This window comes from Contarinia nasturtii, unplaced genomic scaffold (assembly GCF_009176525.2).
Source record: "Contarinia nasturtii isolate CC-2019 unplaced genomic scaffold, AAFC_CNas_1.1 Cnas_scaffold_1699, whole genome shotgun sequence".
Taxonomy (NCBI): domain Eukaryota; kingdom Metazoa; phylum Arthropoda; class Insecta; order Diptera; family Cecidomyiidae; genus Contarinia; species Contarinia nasturtii.
In genome coordinates this window covers 4,353,434-4,375,611 of record NW_022199032.1, presented here as the reverse complement: position 1 = coordinate 4,375,611, position 22,178 = coordinate 4,353,434, and the positions used below count along the sequence as shown (strand labels likewise).

General features: G+C 33.8%; 8 protein-coding genes across 9 annotated transcripts; 3 read left to right on the top strand and 5 right to left on the bottom strand.

Annotated features, from left to right (window-relative positions):
* Positions 1 to 441: 441 nt before the first annotated feature.
* LOC116347139 lies at positions 442 to 22,151 on the bottom strand. 2 transcript variants are annotated; one of them, XR_004201654.1, is made up of 3 exons: positions 22,008 to 22,151; positions 21,409 to 21,889; positions 442 to 474 (listed from the first exon to the last, which is right to left on the bottom strand). XR_004201654.1 is itself a non-coding variant. In XM_031777609.1 (2 exons), exons 1-2 carry the CDS (start codon positions 22,131 to 22,133, stop codon positions 21,461 to 21,463), a joined length of 555 nt encoding a protein of 184 aa, XP_031633469.1. In that variant the 5' UTR covers positions 22,134 to 22,151; the 3' UTR covers positions 21,356 to 21,460. The 2 variants fall into 2 exon arrangements, 1 of the variants encoding a protein (XP_031633469.1); XM_031777609.1 differs by lacking the exon at positions 442 to 474 and having other exon boundaries at positions 21,356 to 21,889.
* LOC116347131 (H(+)/Cl(-) exchange transporter 7) lies at positions 2,704 to 6,068 on the bottom strand. The gene is made up of 11 exons (XM_031777601.1): positions 5,671 to 6,068; positions 5,509 to 5,601; positions 5,334 to 5,448; positions 5,185 to 5,268; positions 5,015 to 5,124; positions 4,786 to 4,947; positions 4,264 to 4,712; positions 3,777 to 4,179; positions 3,497 to 3,709; positions 3,109 to 3,435; positions 2,704 to 3,028 (listed from the first exon to the last, which is right to left on the bottom strand). Exons 1-11 carry the CDS (start codon positions 5,740 to 5,742, stop codon positions 2,828 to 2,830), a joined length of 2,229 nt encoding a protein of 742 aa, XP_031633461.1. The 5' UTR covers positions 5,743 to 6,068; the 3' UTR covers positions 2,704 to 2,827.
* LOC116347134 (lachesin) lies at positions 7,089 to 10,698 on the top strand. The gene is made up of 2 exons (XM_031777604.1): positions 7,089 to 7,913; positions 9,373 to 10,698. Exons 1-2 carry the CDS (start codon positions 7,391 to 7,393, stop codon positions 9,912 to 9,914), a joined length of 1,065 nt encoding a protein of 354 aa, XP_031633464.1. The 5' UTR covers positions 7,089 to 7,390; the 3' UTR covers positions 9,915 to 10,698.
* On the bottom strand, positions 11,870 to 13,949 carry LOC116347138 (1,5-anhydro-D-fructose reductase-like). Its single transcript, XM_031777607.1, has 5 exons — positions 13,679 to 13,949; positions 13,399 to 13,566; positions 13,076 to 13,254; positions 12,341 to 12,659; positions 11,870 to 12,246 (listed from the first exon to the last, which is right to left on the bottom strand). Exons 1-5 carry the CDS (start codon positions 13,760 to 13,762, stop codon positions 12,055 to 12,057), a joined length of 942 nt encoding a protein of 313 aa, XP_031633467.1. The 5' UTR covers positions 13,763 to 13,949; the 3' UTR covers positions 11,870 to 12,054.
* Positions 14,741 to 16,565, top strand: LOC116347136 (aldo-keto reductase family 1 member B1-like). Its single transcript, XM_031777605.1, has 4 exons — positions 14,741 to 15,064; positions 15,152 to 15,319; positions 15,384 to 15,556; positions 15,622 to 16,565. The coding sequence occupies exons 1-4, from the start codon at positions 14,993 to 14,995 to the stop codon at positions 16,154 to 16,156; spliced, it is 948 nt and encodes a 315-aa protein (XP_031633465.1). The 5' UTR covers positions 14,741 to 14,992; the 3' UTR covers positions 16,157 to 16,565.
* LOC116347140 lies at positions 16,709 to 17,654 on the bottom strand. Its single transcript, XM_031777610.1, has 5 exons — positions 17,545 to 17,654; positions 17,305 to 17,460; positions 17,163 to 17,247; positions 17,002 to 17,088; positions 16,709 to 16,917 (listed from the first exon to the last, which is right to left on the bottom strand). Exons 1-5 carry the CDS (start codon positions 17,553 to 17,555, stop codon positions 16,813 to 16,815), a joined length of 444 nt encoding a protein of 147 aa, XP_031633470.1. The 5' UTR covers positions 17,556 to 17,654; the 3' UTR covers positions 16,709 to 16,812.
* LOC116347137 (ribonuclease H2 subunit B) lies at positions 17,849 to 19,375 on the bottom strand. The gene is made up of 4 exons (XM_031777606.1): positions 18,988 to 19,375; positions 18,579 to 18,922; positions 18,329 to 18,512; positions 17,849 to 18,232 (listed from the first exon to the last, which is right to left on the bottom strand). The coding sequence occupies exons 1-4, from the start codon at positions 19,082 to 19,084 to the stop codon at positions 17,913 to 17,915; spliced, it is 945 nt and encodes a 314-aa protein (XP_031633466.1). The 5' UTR covers positions 19,085 to 19,375; the 3' UTR covers positions 17,849 to 17,912.
* Positions 19,294 to 21,350, top strand: LOC116347133 (glutamyl-tRNA(Gln) amidotransferase subunit A, mitochondrial). The gene is made up of 5 exons (XM_031777603.1): positions 19,294 to 19,427; positions 19,498 to 19,745; positions 19,812 to 20,042; positions 20,128 to 20,954; positions 21,162 to 21,350. The coding sequence occupies exons 1-5, from the start codon at positions 19,395 to 19,397 to the stop codon at positions 21,323 to 21,325; spliced, it is 1,503 nt and encodes a 500-aa protein (XP_031633463.1). The 5' UTR covers positions 19,294 to 19,394; the 3' UTR covers positions 21,326 to 21,350.
* Positions 22,152 to 22,178: the final 27 nt, after the last annotated feature.

The window sequence follows — 22,178 nt, the reverse complement described above, 5'->3', positions numbered from 1 at the left end:
AAAAAAAACATTCGTTCCTTTCGATCTCGTAAATAGATCTCATTTCCTCTATCACGCTGTCACACTTTTTTAGTTCTGTAATTAAAAAGTCATCAAATCAAACCATTCAAATTATTTAAATGCTGCGATTAGTTAGCTAGAGGCGATTATAATTTCTGTTTATTTTTGTATTTAACATTGTTTACCCTTTGAGAGAATAAATAATTGAAACCTATGTTGCCCACGAAACCCCTTTCGATTTTCCACCAAAAAAGAAAGAAAGAAATTTACATTAATTTCTATTGGAATATGTCATATAAATAGGAAAATAATTTTGCTGCATTTTGCGATCGTTTTGTCATCGTCTTCAATCGCTTCAATCGAGGAGAAATGATTTACTTTGTATTTCATCAGCGCATAAACCTTTCTTCTCTCTCTCTCTCTCTCTCTCTCTCTCTCTCTCTCTCTCTCTCTCTCTCTCTCTCTCTCTCTCTCAAGAATCAAGTGAAGTTTCATTTTACTTTTTTTTACGCTACCACGTAAGAATTGCATACTCTCATTCGACATCCATTCATTTTTTTCGATATATGTTATTTCTTTTTATTTTATTCAAAATGAATAACTTAATGTAAAACATCAACAATTTTGAAGAGAAAGAAAAACAACAACCATGAATAAGAAAATCCCATATAAAAAGGAAAACCATGCCGAAAAAATACTAAAACTTAGTAAATAATTGTTTTATTAAATGAAGAAAAAAAAAACAGAAAGAAAGTGAAGAAACATTGTAAGAAATGAAGAATAAAATTTACTTTAAAATTGAAACAAAAAAAAATGAAGAAAATGAAGTTTCATTTTTCATCGAATTTTTCCATTTTATTTTAGACCGAATTTTTTTCGATGTAGATACTCTTTTTCCAAAACCATGAAAAAAAATCTCTTCTTGCGATACAAATAGAGTGTCGACATCAAAATTTGGGACACATAATCGGGGGCCATCAACTTTATCATACGATGTTAGCTAGCTATCTATATCAGCTATTGCTATAGGTATAGCTGCTTTTTAACGTATATCTTCGCTCGAACGCTGCGTATACTTGGCATAACAATGGTGTCATTGTTTTGAAATGATTTAAAATGTTAAACATAGTGGTTTGTTGACCACGGATTGTCACGGTAAATGTATTTTCTGGGAATATAAATCAATCTGTGTCATTCGTATATGGTATCCTCCAAATTGGTCACATTTGTCTTAAAAAGAAAAAAAAAATCATTTAATTTGCATAACATAATTCCAAAAATACGAAAACTTGGAAGACCCTCCTCAAAACAACCACGACTATTGTGTAATAGTACACGGTATAAATCGGCAAATTGTAGTGCACGGTAAATATCCAATAACTCTGAGTTTTTTTTTATCATCTTGATGAAATTGTAATTTTTGTAGAGGTGTTTTGTAAATCCATGAAATTTGTATATATTTAATCAGTGATGGTTTTTTCCTATCTGAATAGCGCTAGCTATTCGCAGCGTCTGTAAAGCATTGCTGCCCAGATGCTGAATCGAAGCGGTTGCCGCACGCGCAACACACTTCGTTTGTACCACACAGAGCATATACGTTCGCGTTCTTTCTCTGTTCGACATGCGTTTGTATACTGACTATGGTATTAGTGTATCATACTCTGTGAGCTCACTGGTTACTTAGACTATATGACAATATGTTGTGTGGAACAAAACGCGTGCTGTACAGACTCTGCGAATAGCTAGCGCTATTCAGATAGGAAAAAACCATCACTGTCTTTAATTGAAAAAGAAATCATGATAATTTTTATTCGTTGAATGCGAGTGCACGAGTGAAGATATGCGTTAAATAGCAGGTATTTATATATCCCAATAGCAATAGCTGATATAGATAGCTAGCTAGTAATGTTGTATGAACTTTATCATGGAGTTGTACACAAACTGGTGGCGCTGACATAATTGATTACATTTACACATAATTGATCACATTGAGCAAAATTGCTCCAAATGCAACCGGAATCGCAGAACATAATGCATAGTATAAGTAAGGTACATACAGATCACCTGTAAGAACAATGTAGTCAACGGCTGAAGCAATAAACCTAGGGGGATTCCGCGCGTATTTATGTACCAAAATTTAACTTTATTCTTAAAATCTCATAAAAATTTTAATATCCGACCATATCTGACAATATCTGTAAGTATTCAATCATATCCTAGTTTCTGGAAGTGGGCTTTGGTGGATCCTCAGGATCATGAGAATGCTCCCAGTTCTGGAAGTGGACCCTCAGGATGGGCCAGGGCATTGTCAAACCATAGTCTGGTCCATCCTGAGGATCCACCAAAACCAACTTCCAGAACTGGGAGCGGTCTAATGATCCTGAGGATCCACCAAAGCCCACTTCCAGAACAATTATTAGATCACAATATCTCACAATATCTCACATATTTGTTAAAAATTGACATTTTGTACTTATATCTATTCAAATGCGCTAAAAAAGTTAAAATCTCTTCTTTATCTGCAATATTCAAAAGCGCGGTTTCCCCCTAGCAATAAACAAAATGTTGAAAAATGATTTTTTGACGAAAAGTTTTTTTTGTGATATTACGAGACACTTGCCTGATTTACAATCAGTGTGAGAGTTAAGGTATTTGCGATATTATATGGTATTAGGTTGATATATGGAAAACACCAAGTTGATCTGTTGATTATGTTCTTTTATTTATTTAATATCGAAAATGGATTAAATTTCTAAAATTATAAAAGTATCAAAAACTTTAAATATCGACTTCTGGCGTATTATATTTATATATTTATGATACGTATTTATAGGAAATCTTTGCGTGTAATCACACCTCTGACATCGTTCTTTTTATCGACCACAATCAAATGTCTCAGCCCCAGTGCACGGAAAATTTCGAAGATTTTCGCAACCGATGCATTTTCCATGGCACTATGGACTGACCGATTCATGAATATCTTTAAATTAATTGAATACTTTAGGTCCTTTGGCGAAATTGGCACGAGCTATTCAAAAGAAAATATACACAAAACAAGGTTTTTAATTTAATTTCGAAAATATTAATCAAAAAGTTTTAGATGCATACTTCAATCGATGGATATCGTGGATATTCATTGCGGAATGTTTCGATGGTGACATCGGGGAGCCATTGGCGCTCAAGCTCAACAAAGTATCGATGGAAAATAATCACAACCAATTGAGAACGTAAAATAAGGCCGCACAAATGTCCGGGTGTACCATCTTCGCTAATATTATCGACGACAGGAAAACCATTATGTGGATATTTCTTGAGAATGTCAACGATTCGCGAAACTTTATCATGGAGTTGTATACAAACTGGTGGCGCTGACATAATGTGCACTGCTTTTAAGCAACGGTACGGTCGCTTTACACGCCAACCCAACATTGGGACCTACAGATTTTTAGCATTTTTGATTAGATTTGCAATTGTAAAATAAATTGAAAAAGTATACCTCGGAAACAGCAATTTGTGTGTCGTATATTCCTTCTGTAAAAAGATCACCCATCCATTTGGCACAAGTGAATGTTACAATTAGCGGTAGAGCAAAGGATATATTGCCCGTTGATTCGATTAAAATGGCCGTCAAACTTAATGTCATCCGCATTACACCACCCAATTGAGCTGCGGCGCCGATCAACGCATATTTGCTCGGTTGGATGAATGCCTGTGTTGGAAATGGTTGGAAAAAGCGGTGAGTATTGAAATTGATTTTTTTCGCTGACAAAACATACCGCATTCGGAAAAGTAAATGATAAAATTGTCGATGTGACACGTCCCCAAGCAGCACCAACTAATAGGGTTGGAATAAAAATGCCCATGGAAACACTCAAACCATATGTAATACATGATAATGGATAATAAATAACCACAAACACCATTAAGGTGAGCAGTTGATGTGACCCGGGTGGATCGTGAAATAGTGCTTTGACCGATGCTTCAGGCGTTTGAAACCAGAGTGCAGCAACCGCATTATATTCATTATCTTTACAAAACAGTTGCACAGGATGAAGCGTCGGATCGACTCCAAGTGGCCTACAATCATTTATTGTAAACATCATAACGCATGCCACGGTAGCAGTTAAAATTGCCACTAGAACTGCTTCGGCCACCTTTGCCCATTTTTTTTTCACGAATCTAAACGTGAAACAGATAATAATTTTTTTTTTTTTCACATTTTTAGATGATCAATTGGCAAATAAAAATTCGATTTAATCGTACCTTGTTCTAAAGATGCTCATTTTCGTATTCACATAAACCCAAAGTGCGCCAAATATACCGCCAACACAGCCCATCAACATGAATATTGGGATTTCATAATAAGAGTACGGCAATGCTTCGAATTGGCCCAAATTGAATAAACCGGGATATGCGAATGTTTTTAATCCATGATACAAACTCAATACCAAATTTAATGTAAATGAGCTTATAATTGATGCAATCAATGTACGTAGAAAGAGATTTGGATTGTAAAATGATGCGGCTTCTTCGAGTGCAAATAATACACCACCGATTGGGGCACCGAAGGCCGCAGCAACGCCAGCCGATGCACCGCAAACCACAAAATCGCGTTTTTCATGGTCGTCACGAAAATAACGAAAAAATCCGAAATCTTTGCGGAATGTCGTACTTTTGCCTTGACTTATGCCAGCCGCAACTACACTACCGGCCTGAAAAAAAAATCGAATTATACACATGGAATTATATCAATAAAATTGGCAAATAAAAATCGATAATATATACATGAATCATTGGGCCTTCTTTGCCTCCAGCTAATGATCCAACAACCGACATTATTACTCCAATCACTTTAACAAACAATGTTTTTATTCGTACAACTCGTGGCACTTTTACACCATTTAAATAGCATTTCACCATTGGTACCCCGCTGCCAGCAGCGACTGGCTGCAAAAATAACAAATGAAATTTGTTTAAATAATTAAACAAAAAAAACAGAATCGATTGCATTTACCTCGATGTAGGTCACCAAAATTGCTCCAAACGCAACCGGAATCGCAGAACATAATGCATAGTATAAGTAAGGTACATACAGATCACCGTTAAGAACATTGTAGTCAACGGCTAAAATAATAAAAAAAAAGTTTGAAAAATGAAATTTATTGTGACACAAATAAAAATTACCATTTTTCAAGAAGCTGTACTTCACGATTGATAATTGGTCGATAACAATGTCAATGAAGCAAGCAATTAAAGCCGTCAAAATACCTACGAAAAAAAAGGAAGCCGGTTGTTCAGATAACCAGTTAAACCAAATGAACTCACAAATTTACCAATTAAAATAAATAGCATCCATCGCACGAAATCTTTATGGGAACCAGCATGAGATTCTCTGAATTTGGTGTCATTTTGGTATAACTCATTGTCACAAATTTCATAGTCTAAGCTCTGAAATGGGATGTAATTCAAATGTGATTTCTATCAAACATTGTAATACGTAATACGTACTTCGTATTTTGATAAGGTTTTTTGCTTAATTTGTCTAAACGAAGGCGTTGCTCCATTATGTATCAATGTTTCACGCATTGATTCGGCATTGTCCTGCAATGAATATTCAATCAATTAATCTTTCTTTTAGCTGAAATCATTTCTTTAAAAAATTGAAGTTACCGAATCACTGTAGTCATCGTCACTTGAATGGACTGGTGTTGTTCTCATTTTGCGTTGATTTTCTACTTCCATCACTTTGTTTTTGTTTTACAAAAAATGCATTTATACAGTCATTAATATCACTAAAACATTCTTTTACATCACATATAAAACTGAGTTTAAAATCAATGGCTTTGATTCAAAGCATGCAACGCTTTAGCGATACTGTCGTATTTGCTAAATGATATGAGAATTTATTTTCCTCCCCTTACGGCGACAACTACATCATTTATCGCACAATTAACGTACGACAACTATACAAAAAAAAAACATTCAAATGAAACTGTTTGCTAAACTGTTCACATGTTTGACATAAACAATGCCAAAATTGTGAAATCGTCACAATGAATCATCGAAAAACGCGCCTATTCTGACAGATGTCGATAAGTGTATTTGTGCAGTTGTGAAATGCACACATATGAGCCCGTTATATCATTGTGAAATGCTTGCTTTGCATTTCTAAATGCGCAGATTAGAAATTATGTTATTTTTTCTTTAATAATTTTGGCATTTTAGGGCTAATCAAATTTTCTTTTTATATATTTGGGAAATAATCTTTGATGTTTTTTTCAAATTCTGAAATAGATGTGTACGGCGAGAGTTCAATGCGTTGGTCTCGAATATGCATGATCCATACGACTTAAATCAAAATAAATGCAAAATTTGAGCCGAAAATAAATGCAAAGTGAGCTCAAATTACAGACTGTACATAATATCATATATTTTTGTTTTGTTTTGACGAAATATTTTTTTTGAAAATAAATAATGCTCCAATTTTAACTGAAATACATGTCAATAAATCGATGATAATTTCAAAATCGAACGAGAGGTTGTATTATTTATTTTTGTTTTTGTGCATGTATTGTTTGCATTTACACACACGCGCATACATACACATTTGACTTACGCCTTCTACCTGCAGCGATCAAAATGACTTTACTGTCGAACACATAAAACCACAGCAGATATCACCAACACAAAGGCAAAACACAAATTGTACAAACATGACAAATAGACATTTAAATTGTGGGAGTGTTAGTGTGGTGAATATTTTAAACGACAACAAGTTATCGTCATATTTTTCAAATACGATCATACTTTATTTATCATACTATTTCTTCTGATCAATGAGAAAACGAAATCTCTCTCGAAAACGATGGAAAAATGAGAGATTCAATTGAAAAAACAAAATCACTCTAGAAAATTTTGTAAAATTAAACGCAAATATTGTAAATGTGAACGAGTCATAATTATTTTTGTTATTGTTGAAGACGGTTACACATAGCAACGTACGCACCCATACGATCACAGAAATATATGTGTGGCTGTTGATTTTCTTATAAATGTATGTCCAGCAATTTGTGTGTTATTTATTGACATAGCTGCACGGCAAGGGTGTGGTGATATTAATTGAAACTCTTGCTTTAGTGACATATACTCGATGGTCGGTCTCACAAAAGTGTTGTGCTCGTTTATTCACAAATAAAATCGATAGTTAGTTTGCATAGAATAAAACACCAAAACAATCCATTATTTTATACATATCATTCCCAATTGTATTCTTTTTTTTATTTTCTAATAAATAACTTGAGCTGTGTACTTTAAAACAATAAATAAATAAATATTATAGTTTATAATATTTCGTAAAAAGAAAACGAAAAATTAAAGGTGCGAAAACAAAATGTGGAAAATTTGTTTATTGATCGCATTGTTGCCGTTGGTGTGCTATGGCCAAAGAACACCATCCATTTCATACATAACCCAAGAACAGATAAAAGATATTGGTGGTACTGTTGAATTAGAATGTTCTGTACAATATGCACAAGATTATACGGTTTTATGGGTGAAAAATAGCCGTGAACGTATCGATCCCGTATTTTTGTCAATAGGCAGCTCTTTAGTCATTCGTGATTCACGTTTTGCATTACGTTATGATCCGTCGTCATCAACCTATACGCTACAAATTAAAGATATCCAAGAAACTGATGCTGGAACATATCAATGCCAAGTCATCTTATCGGTGAACAATAAAATTTCGGCCGATGTGGATTTATCGGTGCGTCGACCGCCCGTTATTTCCGATAATTCAACACAATCACTTGTCGTTTCGGAGGGCAAGCCCGTTGTTATGGAATGCTATGCAGGCGGATATCCACATCCAACGATCACTTGGCGTCGCGAGAACAATGCCATTTTACCAACTGGTATGTATCACAAACTTTACTTTCATTATTTTTTAACATTCAAGTGACCATTTTTGGACATTCAAATTCATTCTATGGAGATACTCTCTCTCTCTCTCTCTGTGTAATGGAATCGGAAAACAACAATACGATTTGACCGTTGCAAAATCTCATTTCATGAAATAAAGATTTTTATCTTTGCATGAAGAGAATTTACGGAAAAAACGCATTTTGTTTCATAAAAGGGCTCCGAGAATTCTAAATGCACATGTTTTATTATTATTTTACACAACAAAGGTAAACATGACTGGTTTAAAAGATAGGTAACAAAAACAAAGCATAGAAAGAAAGAAGAAAATCACATAAAAAAATTAAACTTGTTTTAAGAGCGAACAAAAAAAAAAAAATGAAGCAACAAATTGTAAAGAAGAACAATCTTATTGTAATTGGGCAAGTACAACCAGAAGTCGTGTTTCATAGAAATAACAAAAATTGAGACACAGAGAAAAATGCATCATTTCAGAATCTCATTTTATCTGTTTTTCGCTTTAAAATATTCTATTTCAACATGTATGGCTGACAGACAATACAAACCATTATCTCTTACCTGTTCGTTAGACTGTGTCTATGCAACGAAGCAAATGCAATAACTCTATTACGTCCAATAACAACAACTGCAGCAGCAAATGCAGCAACAGCAGCAGCAGCAACAAAGAGCAAACATTGAAAGAGCAAATGTGTATCGTTTCACTTATTTCATGCTTAGTTTATCCTCTTACCTTACCTCCTTTCATTCTTTGGACGATTGTTCTTGCTCAAACCTAGGCTCAAACACTATTTTTTTCTTCTCTATTCAAAGGCCGATTTTTTTTAAATACATAAATTGTGTATTCCGCATCACCATATGCTGTGCACAAGACAATACAGTTGCACATTTTCCAATTCATTCTGACAATGGACGCAATATTTGAGGAAAGTGTAAAATATAACAAAAACAAGGAAATAATAATACTTTTACAGGATAGAAGAGAAATTATACCTGAATGCATTCGTTATCACGTTCAAGATCGATATTTTCAAGTGTATTTTTGTTTTTGAAACTTGGCACACTTCACATCACATTAAATACGTATCTATACATGTATGAATAGATGGTGATGCGCAACGCAGCCGACAAATAGTCTTTTAATTCAATGATTCATCTGCAATGAATAGCGTCTTTTTTAAATTATTGATTGTTGTTAGAACATGTTTCCGTTCGATTAAAATGGTGCGCCTGCTGTTGGTTTGTTAATGTGCGCATGTAAAGTGCGTGTTTGTTAATTGATAAAATGAACTTGATCTTATGGGGAATCTGGTGAACTCTTAAATCATATGGCATGTTGTAATCTGTTAAAAATCTTGAAGAAGTTTGATTACAGTTTATAATTTCATTTTGTCTCTTGGTCCTAATGGGCATTTTTTTTCATTTTTTTTCTAGGTGGTGCAACATATACTGGTTCAATTTTGAAGATAAATTCAGTTCGAAAGGAAGATCGTGGTACATATTATTGTGTTGCTGACAACGGTGTAAGCAAAGGTGATCGTCGTAACATTAATTTGGAAGTTGAATTTGCTCCAGTTATCACGGTTCCACGACCCCGACTTGGTCAAGCCTTGCAATACGATATGGATTTGGAATGTCACATTGAAGCGTTCCCATTGCCGGCAATTGTATGGCTTAAAGACGATATTCAATTATCAAACAATCAACATTACAGCATTTCACAATACGCAACGGCCGATGAATTTACCGACACCACAATTCGTGTGATTACCATTGAAAAACGACAATATGGCGATTATATTTGTAAAGCCGTCAATAAATTGGGTCAAGCTGAAGCAAAAGTTCATCTATTCGAAACGGTCATTCCAGTTTGTCCACCGGCTTGTGGGCAAGCCCGTTATGGTTCGGCTGAAATTGTTACACCAACAACAGCTGCCATTCTTTTGACCGCTCTGATAGTCACACTCTTCAGATAAACACCAATACAACAAGGCGACATGGAGTCAAAATTGATTTACAACATTCCAATAACAATTAACGTTTAGTTTTAACCGATTTTTTTAAAAGTAATCTCTGTATATGTAATCTCAATCAGTTTGAATTGGCACAACAGAATCTCAAATTTGATCATTAATGATCAAAACACAATAACGATTTTAAAACAAGTTGGTACTCTTACATACATACGTCGTACGTCTTACGATTATGTCCCGTCCATTTTTTTCTCTATACAAGTAGCATATTAGTCTCACATCACGATGTCAATGAATTAATTGAGATTCATTATAGTGACAAAATGTTGAAACCAATTCATCACAAAAGCAAACAATAATGAAAAGAAAAAGTCAATCAAAAATTATTTTAAATTGCTAGAACGACTGCCTTCCCTACGTGCCTGCTCACGTATGTAAATGTGGCAAATTTTTGATACGCATTTTTTTAACCGATAAAATAAAATTAGCGTTAATACTATAACAAAAGATGTATATTGTTACCGTCCGTTGTTGATATTAACATTCTAAATAGGTTGATTATCGTAAACTACATAAAAAATGACTCCAAACGTATCTCCCGTCCCGATACTTAGATTTTACGTTCAAATCGGTTTTTTTTTTTCAAGTACAAGTCTTTTTTTTTTTTAAACCAAATCAAAATTACGCAGCTAATTTTCTTTTACAGACATTTTTTTAGTATGTAATATACAGTTTATATTGTAAGAAATTGTATAAAATAAAGGACTTGATAGAAATCAAATCAGAACATACAATCTATTCAATAATGGTTTCAGCTCGAGTTTCAGCTAAATTCAACAAACAACTTATTGTACGGTATGATTGCATTTCTTTTATGGAATCAATTCCTGCTGCGGAAGTACTATGTGAAACGGTGTGGATACAAAAATAATCTCTTAAAACGGAATAGAATACTTGCTTATTTATTTTTCTGTGAATTCGATTATTTTCTGCACAGTTTGCGTTGATATTTCTTTCGTCATTTCAGCAATTTTTTTTCTACAGTACTTTTCAAATTATAGCAGTAACCCAGTTTTTCGATGTAACAAAACTCATTTAACCCATTTACTCTCTTTTTCAACAAAGTGAACCCGTTTTATAAGAAATTTGACTGACTTAAGCTCTCAAAAATAGCTCCATTTCCTCAATTGAGAAGTTTAAAATATCGTTAAGCATTTAAAGTGGTCGGAGTTAAAATCACAAACCGAAATTTTCAAAAATATTTTTGTGGGGTCATTGTATTGATTATGACGGGTCATCAAAAATGATAAGCTCTGTGCAATTCAGTGTTATTGTGGCGTTTACTGACAGAAGATCAAACAAACATGCACAAACCTTATTCCGTAATCAACCAGTGAAAGCCAGTTATGAAATGATAAATAAAAATTACAAATAAACAAAAAGTCGTTAAAACACTCCTTCTGTCTAAGTAAACACAATTATCAATATAAAAAAATACGACCACATGGAAAAAATGTAATTTTGATGTCGTTGTTCTTATTTTCGGTTAGTAAATTCTTTTGACAATGAATAATTGACAGTTCCCAAAAGTCGAACAGAAAACAGGATTCGGCAATGGACCAACGACTCAATTCGCATTGACTTGATTGTCTTCTCTAGTTGTGAAAATTCTTCATATTTGAAGTCTTCGCAAACCGATCACAAATCACAACAGCTCTCGGTAAACTGTCATCGACATGCGTGGTATGGCTGCATTACACGGCCAAACAGTATACGTGCTTCGGATTTCATAAGATGAAAGATAGATTTTGCCATAAATAAAAGATGGTCTTCATTTTAATTGGGATACTTTTTGAAAAGCCGTTATCTGTATCAATTTGAGAGAATAAGATCTATCTTCAAATCATTGCGATATTGACGCGATTAAACACATTTTTTCTCGATATTTTTTTTTAAATAATATAACAAAAGAATACAAAAAGATACATTTTTATTAGGTTAAAATTGTGATAAGAAAATAAATAAAATCAATGACCTAATTTGATGTTACGATCAGCTCGAATAAAATGTGATATAAATGAAATGGAACATTTTTTGATTAAAAAGATATTTGCTTAAAAAAAAATTCGGATGCCATCGTAAATTAAAATTCCAGATTGAATGGATAGTGTTTTGCGTGTATGGAGTTCGGCAGTCTTACTGTACGTTCACCGGTATTCATTGCATCCAGAGCTTCTTTGTCTTCTTGAGCTAATTGAAAATGAAAGATGTCTATATTCTCTTTCAATCGTTTTTTGTGTGTTGTCTTTGGAATTGGCGTAACCCCCAATTCATGCTTTAAATAGGAATAAATTTATCAATTAAAAATTACCAACAAATAAAATCGAAACGAAATAAATTTGCCAAAAAAAAAAAGAGTTTATATTTACCAAATATCTTAAAATAATCTGTGCCGCAGTTTTGTCATATTTTTTTGCAATCTCTTCAATTTCTGGTCGCGAAATTAATTTTTTGCCCAATGGACTATATCCAATAATGAGCACATCACGTTCGGTGCAGAAAGCATTTAATCTCTTTTGATTGATGATTGGTGAGCATTCAACTTGATTTACAACGGGCTTGATGCGCCCCTCCTTACATAGACGATCCACTTGTTCCGAATTGAAATTACTAACACCAATACTTTTTACAATGCCAGAGTCAACCAATTTTTCCATTTCTTTCCATGTGTCCAAATAGTCTATATCGCTGTTGGTCATTTAATAAAACAGTTTTAATTAATATCACATTCAAATCAATAATAACCAACACATTATTATCGATAAAATGAGCGAATCGAATTCGAATAAAAAAAAAACAATCTGTCGTAAATTACGAATCCTTTCTTAAGAGTCTCGGTTTCATGTGCGAAATGATAGAGCAATAGAAATGGAGAGACATACTCAGTGGAAATAAAACATTTTAGCGACAAACAAATACTATCTTCTCTAAATCATATCATTTGATTCAGTATAGTTTCCGGCTGTTTCTAAGGTTTCTCGAAATTAATTTTCACTTTATTGTACTATGTTTTTGTGTGTGATATAATAGGGTGGCGCACAGTTTGAAAATCAATTTGAATTTGCCAACAAATTCGCTCACCCTATAAGGCACATTATACGTACTTTATTGCATTTGGTTCATTGTTCGGCCCTGATTTCGGCCATGGAATATCATCTCCATGATATTCAAAACTAACTGGAAAATGCATAAGATACAAATCGATATAGTCGAGTCCCAAATTCGTCAACGATTTATCGCACCCCTCTCGAACTCGCTCGGGCTCGTGATATGTATTCCATAACTGTATTTTTTGAAGAAAAACAAAATAACGGTTTCAATATCATCAAAATGAGCAATGACAATGTCATACAAGTTCACTGTGTTTAATGCCATAAAATAGTTTTGAGTTTTTTTGACAAAAAAAAAAACAATAAAATAAATATACCTTTGTTACAACAAACACATCTTCACGCTTAATAACTTTGTTGGCGATTTTATCATTGATTGCTTCTCCCAATTCAGATTCGTTATTGTATAAAAATGCGGTGTCAAAATGCCGATAGCCAATATCAATCGCATCTTTAATTACATCAACGCCTTCGCCACCTTTTATCTGTTGATTGCAACAATGATTGATCATATTGATTTTTGAAGAAAAGTCACTTTTAATTTTTGCAATTTTTCAAATAATCAATATTAAACAGTGGTGTTGAGAATATACATACGTTAAAGGTACCGAGACCAAAAGCCGGCATTTGCACGCCGTTATTTAATGTGGTTGTTGGTATCGTTAGGATGTTTGCTGCCATTTTTTTTCTTCCGTTTTTGTTTCTTTTCTTCTTTTTTTTTTTTGTTGAATAAAAATAAAAATCGTAATTATTTTGAAACTACCGAAATTTTTAAAAAACAGATATAAAACAATGTGATAAAAAGAAAATGTTAAATGAGCGGTGAAGTGCAGTTTGGCGTTCTTTATCACACAACGACGAGGAATGAGAGCAAAATCATTACGTTTTTGTAATTTGAAGACGACTATTATTTGCGTCGAATGAAACAATAAAGTCAATGTATTGAAAAGCCGTATTAGCAACGGACACCAACAACTCGGACGATGTGCGGCACAAAATACATTTGCGACTTATGTGTGTTGGATAGTTTGTACTAGTCTCACATACATGCACATCAAACGGCATCTAAATGATGGAATGCTTATTCCAACAATAAATGTATATCGTTTTCGGTTTCATCATTCTTCGCAATAAATGGGCTATCACTGATAATATCGATATAAAACATACAAAATAACTTCGTTTTGTATTTTACCTATAGATAATGATTTATTGCAAACGAACCTCTTTACTATGCAATTTGAATAGATAAAGTATATGAATGTTTGATCAATTTAATTTCACCTCAAAATGATTTAACGATTCATTATATTAAGTGAATATTAATTATTGATATTGCCATTCTTTCGACCAATCAAAATATTACAGTCGATCGTTTTCGTAGCAGGTTTTTGTCTTTTAGATCTATTCGGCATTTTGTGCAAGTGTGTGTTTGGCGAAGGGGGGCTAATACAAACGCAAAACTTAACGAAAAATAGCAAATCTGAGACAACATCAACAGATGTAGTAACGAAAATGTACATCATACGAATCACATAATACGATGCTTAAAATTTGTTTTCGTTTGTTTCTTTCCCACTTCGTCATCGGCGGTGTGACGTCATGCATACACTCTTGTATTGTATATATTCTTCAAGCAGAACAGCTAAATACATCGCGAACATTCGGTCAGTAAAAGCGAAAAAACCCAAGCAACAGCGTATGACTCATATTTTGCTTACAAATAACCATTCTCCATCAATGGAATACTGTGCTCTAGTATAAATAGCTTTGTAGCATTGTTTGTCGTTTTATTTGTGAGTTTGTTTTTCACGCGTACAGTGACTTTTTGTTGTCGACGATTTAAAAAAATTTACTTCCTCTTTTGTTGATTCTTTTTGTAAGATAATTTTATTTTGAAAAGAAATTAAAATGGTTAAAGTTCCATTTGTTGAATTGAACGATGGCAATCGTATGCCTGCTCTTGGCCTTGGCACTTGTGCGGTAAGTTTTCAATACACAATGAAAGTATTTCGAAAGTTTCAAATGATCAAAATAAATGATATATATATATATATATATATATTATAGTCAAATGGAAGTGAAATAGAAAAAGCAGTAAAAGATGCCATTGATGTTGGATATCGTCACATTGATACAGCATGGGCCTATGAAAATGAATACTCCATTGGAAAAGCGGTGAGAAGTAAAATTGCCGAGGGTGTTATCAAACGCGAGGATATGTTTCTTGTTACAAAGGTAAATTAAAAGCATTATTTCAATGGCATCCAGATTTTCATTGACCAATTACATTTTGTTGCAGCTTTGGAACACATTCCATGATCCACAACACGTTGAACGTGCCTTCCGTCAATCGTTGGACAATTTACAATTGGAGTACATTGATCTTTACTTAATTCACTTTCCATTCGGTTATCAATATAAAAATGATCATGAACAATGGCCACGAAATTCAGATGGCTCGCGTGCACTCAGGTAGATTTTATTGAATTCATTTTTCTTTTATAAGAATTCCAAATAATCCATTTACTATCTTTCAGTAATGTTGACTATCTCGACACATGGAAAGAAATGGAGCGTTTAGTGGAATTGGGTTTGGTTAAAAGTATCGGCGTTAGTAACTTCAATAGTGAACAAATAGCCCGACTGTTGACGGTTGCTAAAATCAAACCAGTTGTGAATCAAGTTGAATGTTCACCAACCATCAACCAGAGAAAACTCACAAAATTCTGTAAAGAACGTAATATTGCAATCACCGGTTTCTGTCCATTGGGACATCCTAGCCCAGCTGGTAAAACGCCAGCATTTATGTTTGATAGCCGAGTCGCAGCAATTGCCGATAAATACAATAAAACTCCGGCCCAAATTGGTTTGAGATTCTTACACGAATTGGGTGTTACACCCATTCCAAAATCAGTACGAAAACAACGAATGCTGGAAAATATTAGTATCTTTGATTTTGTGCTGAGCGAAGAAGACAAACAACTCATGGACTCATTTAATACAGGACAACGATTGGTAGGAATGTATGATGCTAGAAAATCACCATACTGGCCGTATGGCATCAAATTTTAAACGCATATCACAAGAAATGATCGAATGTTATTTATTTAGAATTTAATTAAGTGTTCAGTTTAGCATGTAGAAAAAAAAAACATTCATAGGAAATAATAATTTATTGATAAATGCCGAGCATGCATAGATTTTTTTTTGATTAAAATCAGATTTAAAGTTTGATCTTTTTATTGGTACCAAAATAAAACCTGATTACTTTGAGTTTTTCCAAAAGAAATTACAGCAGAGTGACGAAACCACTTTAGTGTTGTGAAAAGTCGATTCGCTATAAATCGACGTAATTCTCAGTTTTCTTTATTTGATTTATATTATACAGCAGATGCTAATCATTTTGCTTCCAAATCTGGCATTATTATAAAACCCAATGTAAACAAAAAAAGGACATGAATTATAATGAATCAATTTCAAACATGTATTTTTATTGAAAGTTTGAAAGTTCAATCATCTTATTGATATCAACAGAAATGAAATGTAAAAAAATATATAATTTTGGTTAAAGACTCGATTGGTTGATGCCCAGAAATTAAATTAAAAGTTGAACTCAAACCCATATAATGTTGTCTATTAAACACAGTCTTTATTTTAAAAATGAATGTTACGAAAAATGTGACTTGCTTTGCATATTCATTTGGAATTGTATGTTTGTTGGCGATTGATTAGTTTGGATTTGGTTTTGCGATGAGATCTTCCTCTTGCATTTGCTTTTGTCGAAGTATGTTGATTTCTCTGTCACGATGCTTCAATAAGCTTTCGGAACGTTTCTGCAACGAAAACAAAGCACTTTTTTTTTACTCAAGAACAATGTTTTAAACAAGAAGAAAGTCGTATGAAAAGAAACTACAAACCTTGAGATGTTTAACGCGTTGATGCATATTCATCATTCGTTTTTTGATCAAGTGTAACTTATCCGTGAGCTCTTTCATCATATAGAACTATATGGTTGAAGAAAAGTAAATAAACCAGCAATGAATTGTTCAAAAGGGCGAATGAAATATGAAGTTCCTACCAATTCCTGGCAATCTTGACGGCTTTCCATTGTGTGTTCCGAATTGAGACGCTCCAATTCAACGCCCATCTTTTCTTGCTTCGTACTAAAATGACAAAATCGATTCAGTACAAATCACAATAAAATGCTTTTTGGGACATACAGTGCTTCTCTCAGGCTATATTGCACCTGATCGAGTTCCTTTTCAAATAGTGCCACAAATCCGTGTGTCATTTGCTGTACAGTTTTATCATTGACCGCTATTTGGTTCGCGACATCCTTTTTATTTGTAGGCTGATTTTCATCACCACCAGCAATACTGTGAATAGCGTTCAAAGATTATTGTAATCAAAATTTAGCAATTAATTTCAACAATGGAAATTCGCAAAAAACGATGTCTTACTCCATTTCCATTTATGTTCACACAATTTGTGTTTTTTTTTATCAATTCCAAGCTTACTAACAATGTCGAATAAACGTAGTATACAAACAGAAGTGAAATGTCAAAGTCAAACTTGTGGTTGTTGTTGTGTTCTGCCGACAGCGCCTTTATATTGTTGTGTCTTTATTATTTTGACACCATATTGAAATTTAAACAGAATTTGGATTGTGACACGAAAATTAAAATCAATTTAAGCTTTAATTGTTTTTTTTTTTTTAATAAAAAGAAAAACTTAAATTTATTTATTTTTTAAATGTATTTAAGCTAACAATAAAAAATGCTTAATGGAATCGACTTCATTGGTCTGCATTGATCTTAACACCACAATGTTATTTTTTCATGAAAAATGATGATATACTTTTTGTGCCAGTGGCCGCTTTGGCCATTTTCAATTCTTTGGCCGACACTTTCTTCTCTTTAGGTGGTGGTGGTGACGGTGAAACGGTTTCCAACATATTTGCCGTTGCAAAGTTTTCTTCCGATTTGATTCGTTTCAATGTATTATTTTCCAGTTCGATTAATGATTTTCTTTTGCCCGCCATCGCCGGTTTCATCTTTTCCAATCCCAATTTATCCGATAGTTTTTCGCACAATTCCAATGTGATATAATCGCCAATGATTCCATAAGCATACGACAAATATTCACCATCTGTATGTTTGTGTGTTTTTTTTAAAAATGAAATAAAGAATTTAGTTTGTTATGTTTTTCCAAAGGAATTAAATTATTTATCATTTTTTATGTTACCATTTTGTGATTCGTTGCCAACTTTTTCCGTTTTGATATAGTTGATAGATTTGGCACCAATGTGAAAGTGACTTTCCTTCAAGGATTTCGCCAATTTTTCACATTTCAACGACAACCAAATTAATGCCTTGCTTTCGTTGTATTTGAATGCCTTCAAAGATGCATCGCCTTTTTGATCAGCGATCTAAAATAAAAATTTCATAAATTGACATTTTTTTTTTCTCGTTCGAAAATGTTCTCGTGTGTTTACCATTGACATTTGTTGCACTGTCATCACATCAGCTATGAGATGAGTATTGGTGAAATCTTCATCGACAATGGTTTGATCGATCGGTTGGCATCGATCTGAACTATTCCGTCGAATATAGTACAATGCCAAAAACAGTGGATCAAATGGTGATGTTATGTATAGATTTCCATCTGGATACACTGTATCATTTGCAAACCATGAGCGATGCTCTTCGCTGAAACTTAACAATTCGAAAAATTGCTGTTTCTCTTTGGCGTATAAATATTTGGTGGATTTTTCATTGGATGGATTTCGCAATGAGATTATTTGAATGTCACCGTCGGACGGTTTGTCTATTAATGAGGCTGTGAAATGAAAACAAATCCACTTAAGATTGAAAAACTTTATTTATAAAATAAGTTTCCATTACCATCGAGAAGAAACACTCGATTGTTGAGGTGCTTTTGTATGGCTGCAATTTTATTTTGATCACTTTGAGTTGATTTTCCTTTCGAACGTGTTGTCATGTTTGCGCGTAAAAACTTTATCAAATAATTATTTATGATTTTACTGTCAAAAAACCAGGAAACGACTCACGGTTTAGCTTAGATTTGGTTTTATTAAATGTCGAGATGCAATCCAAACAACTCAATATAATGCGGTCGATGTTTATTTTGGCGGTTGAATAAACATGACATTTCAAATGTCAATAGCCGATGACAGAACCATTGTTTCTTTTGCAATTGCAACCTAACCTCGACATTTTGAAAAACAGTTCATTATCATTTTTCGGGGAGTCAAATTTGCCGGAACAAAATACCTAAATGTTTCACAGATATGAATAAATTGATATCTTTGAATATAAATCAGGTAATTCGGATGGAAAAATGACAATAAATTATATTTCTCACTTATGTTATTTTAAATATCCAACAATCAGCTGGTGCAATGTTACAAAACAAAAAGTGTTGATCCAAAAGATGTAACGAAACTCTGTTTAGACTTGTCTCATCGGTATAAGCATTTAAATTATTTCATCAGCCGATGTGATGAACAAGCAGCAGAGCAAGCACAACAATCGTCAGAGAGATGGCAAAAAGGGAAACCCATGGGAGAATTAGATGGAATACCAATTGCAGTCAAGGATAATTTCTGCGTTAAAGGGCTACCGACAACATGTGCATCAAGGTTTGTTCATAAGAAAAACGATATCCACCAGTTTTGTTTTGTCATTGTGTTAGATTTGTTTTTCAGAATGCTTGAAAACTTTGTACCTTCGTATAATGCAACGCCTTTCAATCGATTGAATGATGCTGGTGCAGTATTTATGGGCAAAACGAATCTTGATGAATTCAGCATGGGCTCCGGAGCGGTTGATTCCATTTTTGGTCCAACGAAGAATGTTTGGCGATCCGATGATGGTCATATAGCCGGCGGCAGTTCAGGTGGTTCAGCAGTAGCAGTGGCATCTGGAAGTTGTTTTGCGTAAGTGCATTTAACAATCGCAGCACTTCAAACGATCGTCTTCAGATTCCGATTCAAATTGTATTGATTGTATCTCTTTTTGCAGTGCCTTAGGCTCAGACACCGGAGGTTCTGTACGAAATCCAGCTTCATATTGTGGATTAATTGGCTTGAAGCCAACATACGGTCTAGTTTCACGTCATGGTTTGATTCCGCTAGTGAATTCAATGGATGTGCCAGCAATTTTAACGCGTACCGTTGATGATTGTGTTGCTATTTTAAATACCATTGCTGGTCCCGATTCCAATGATGCTACATGCATGCGAAAACGTTACAGTCAAATTGAATTATCCGACGTTGACGACATTTCAATGAAAAACATTCGAATCGGAATTCCAAAAGAGTACCATTGCAATGGGCTTGCAAAGGAAGTCCTTGACACATGGATTAAAATTGCTGATATATTAGAGGATGGCGGTGCAAATGTCGTAGACATTTCGTTACCAAACACCGAATCATCCATATTTGTTTATACAATATTAAATCAAAGTGAAGTAAGCAGTAATATGGCTCGGTACGATGGCATCGAGTACGGATATCGTACCAAAGAATGGAGCAGCACTGAACAATTTTTCGCAATCAATCGACAAATTGGTTTTAATAGTGTGCTAAAGAATCGTATATTATGCGGAAATTACTTTCTATTGAGCAAAAATTTTGAGAAATATTATTTGAAAGCGTTAAAAGTACGGCGGGCTATTAGAAATGATTTTGATAGTGTGTTTCATAACAAAGATAAAACACAGAATGTCGATCTCATTTTAACGCCAACCACGTTGAGCGATGCACCTCTTTATAGTGATTTTACGAAAAATAGCAATCGAGATCAGTGTGCGGTACAGGACTATTGCACTCAGGCAGCAAATATGGCTGGTATGATGAAATGATTTATTTTATGTGCTTCATCATCAGCTGATTGATGTCGTTGTGACATATAATGTATCTCAAACGAATGTATAAACATTGACCCGTCTGTACGCATCGATCAGCTGCTGGTGAACACTAACTATCAATAGAAACCCCTGACATGGCTGAACTCAATACGAGTACTTTTGTATGACGATTAATTTTTTTAAATAGGTATTCCAGCGATAGCAATCCCTATTCGGTTATCAGATCGTGGTTTACCACTTAGTCTACAATTAATGGGTCCAAGAAATTCGGAAAAACAACTCCTAACTGCTGCCAAATGGATTGAGAACCAAGTGAATTTTCCATTTTTTCAGTTCTTAGAAGGAAATTAAAATAAATTATATTCGACAAAAACTACAGCGTTTCGGTAGAATTTGTTATGGTTTCCCTTTAGTCACTATTTTATTTTATTTCCTCTCTCTCTCTCTTTCTCTTCAAATATCTTAAACATTTACTGTTTTCTTTATTTACTTAACATAAGAAGCGACATGGCGTGATACATAGTTATTCACAAATATCCAAAATGGTACAGAAACGGCACCATCGATTCCAGTGGGAAATCTCAAAATCGGTCCGAATGGTATGAAATTGTGCTGAGATCCATTGAACACGATAATTGGTGTGTAACGATAAAAAACGGTAATCAAAATGAGTATGACTGAGAGCAGAGCTTGGAAACCATATGGTATCCCATACTGGTACATGAGCTTTTTTGTCTGATGTAAATTTCGTTCTTCGTTTAATTTGGCTTGTGCAGCGACAATTTTTCGTTCGATTTTCACATAAGCGGTGTACTCTTGACGCAACGAAATATTTTCCAATTCTTCTTTTAATTTGGAAATTTCGGCAATCAATTGTTTTTCTTCGGCCGAAGCTGATGTCAACAGTGCAACAACCTATATTTGACAATCATAAAAAATATGGTGTTAGTTGTGAAGAAAAAAGAAAAAGCAAATACATTTAACACGAATTGTCGAAATCGATGAAAAACAAAAATAACAAAAAATCACTTACTGGCTTCGTGATGAAATGGATAAATGTTATCAGAAACGAAATCACAGTTATGCTCAAAAGTAGAATCATTTTTATTACAACTAAAATTGACAAAAAGAAAATCAAATACTGAAACCGATGGTACATGAAATGAACGAAAATAGAATTTGTTGGTTAGGTTCGTTGTGACAT

Excerpts from the sequence above, each read along its gene's own strand:
- LOC116347131 (XM_031777601.1), bottom strand. The coding sequence starts at position 5,742 with ATGGAAGTAGAAAATCAACGCAAAATGAGAACAACACCAGTCCATTCA. Across the intron at positions 3,710-3,776 it reads CATTTACTTTTCCGAATGCG|GCATTCATCCAACCGAGCAA; the intron begins GTATGTTTTGTC and ends TTTCCAACACAG. Across the intron at positions 3,029-3,108 it reads CACGATATCCATCGATTGAA|CTCGTGCCAATTTCGCCAAA; the intron begins GTATGCATCTAA and ends TCTTTTGAATAG.
- LOC116347134 (XM_031777604.1), top strand. The coding sequence starts at position 7,391 with ATGTGGAAAATTTGTTTATTGATCGCATTGTTGCCGTTGGTGTGCTAT. Across the intron at positions 7,914-9,372 it reads CAATGCCATTTTACCAACTG|GTGGTGCAACATATACTGGT; the intron begins GTATGTATCACA and ends TTTTTTTTCTAG.
- LOC116347138 (XM_031777607.1), bottom strand. The coding sequence starts at position 13,762 with ATGGCAGCAAACATCCTAACGATACCAACAACCACATTAAATAACGGC. Across the intron at positions 13,255-13,398 it reads ATGTGTTTGTTGTAACAAAG|TTATGGAATACATATCACGA; the intron begins GTATATTTATTT and ends CAAAAAATACAG. Across the intron at positions 12,247-12,340 it reads AGATTATTTTAAGATATTTG|CATGAATTGGGGGTTACGCC; the intron begins GTAAATATAAAC and ends TCCTATTTAAAG.
- LOC116347136 (XM_031777605.1), top strand. The coding sequence starts at position 14,993 with ATGGTTAAAGTTCCATTTGTTGAATTGAACGATGGCAATCGTATGCCT. Across the intron at positions 15,065-15,151 it reads TTGGCCTTGGCACTTGTGCG|TCAAATGGAAGTGAAATAGA; the intron begins GTAAGTTTTCAA and ends TATATATTATAG. Across the intron at positions 15,557-15,621 it reads GATGGCTCGCGTGCACTCAG|TAATGTTGACTATCTCGACA; the intron begins GTAGATTTTATT and ends ACTATCTTTCAG.
- LOC116347140 (XM_031777610.1), bottom strand. Across the intron at positions 17,248-17,304 it reads TATAGCCTGAGAGAAGCACT|TACGAAGCAAGAAAAGATGG; the intron begins GTATGTCCCAAA and ends TTGTCATTTTAG. Across the intron at positions 16,918-17,001 it reads AACGCGTTAAACATCTCAAG|AAACGTTCCGAAAGCTTATT; the intron begins GTTTGTAGTTTC and ends TTTTCGTTGCAG.
- LOC116347137 (XM_031777606.1), bottom strand. The coding sequence starts at position 19,084 with ATGACAACACGTTCGAAAGGAAAATCAACTCAAAGTGATCAAAATAAA. Across the intron at positions 18,923-18,987 it reads TCGAGTGTTTCTTCTCGATG|CCTCATTAATAGACAAACCG; the intron begins GTAATGGAAACT and ends TTCATTTCACAG. Across the intron at positions 18,233-18,328 it reads TGGCAACGAATCACAAAATG|ATGGTGAATATTTGTCGTAT; the intron begins GTAACATAAAAA and ends ACAAACATACAG.
- LOC116347133 (XM_031777603.1), top strand. The coding sequence starts at position 19,395 with ATGAATAAATTGATATCTTTGAATATAAATCAG. Across the intron at positions 19,746-19,811 it reads CCGACAACATGTGCATCAAG|AATGCTTGAAAACTTTGTAC; the intron begins GTTTGTTCATAA and ends TTTGTTTTTCAG. Across the intron at positions 20,043-20,127 it reads GCATCTGGAAGTTGTTTTGC|TGCCTTAGGCTCAGACACCG; the intron begins GTAAGTGCATTT and ends CTCTTTTTGCAG.
- LOC116347139 (XM_031777609.1), bottom strand. The coding sequence starts at position 22,133 with ATGTACCATCGGTTTCAGTATTTGATTTTCTTTTTGTCAATTTTAGTT. Across the intron at positions 21,890-22,007 it reads TCCATTTCATCACGAAGCCA|GTTGTTGCACTGTTGACATC; the intron begins GTAAGTGATTTT and ends TGTCAAATATAG.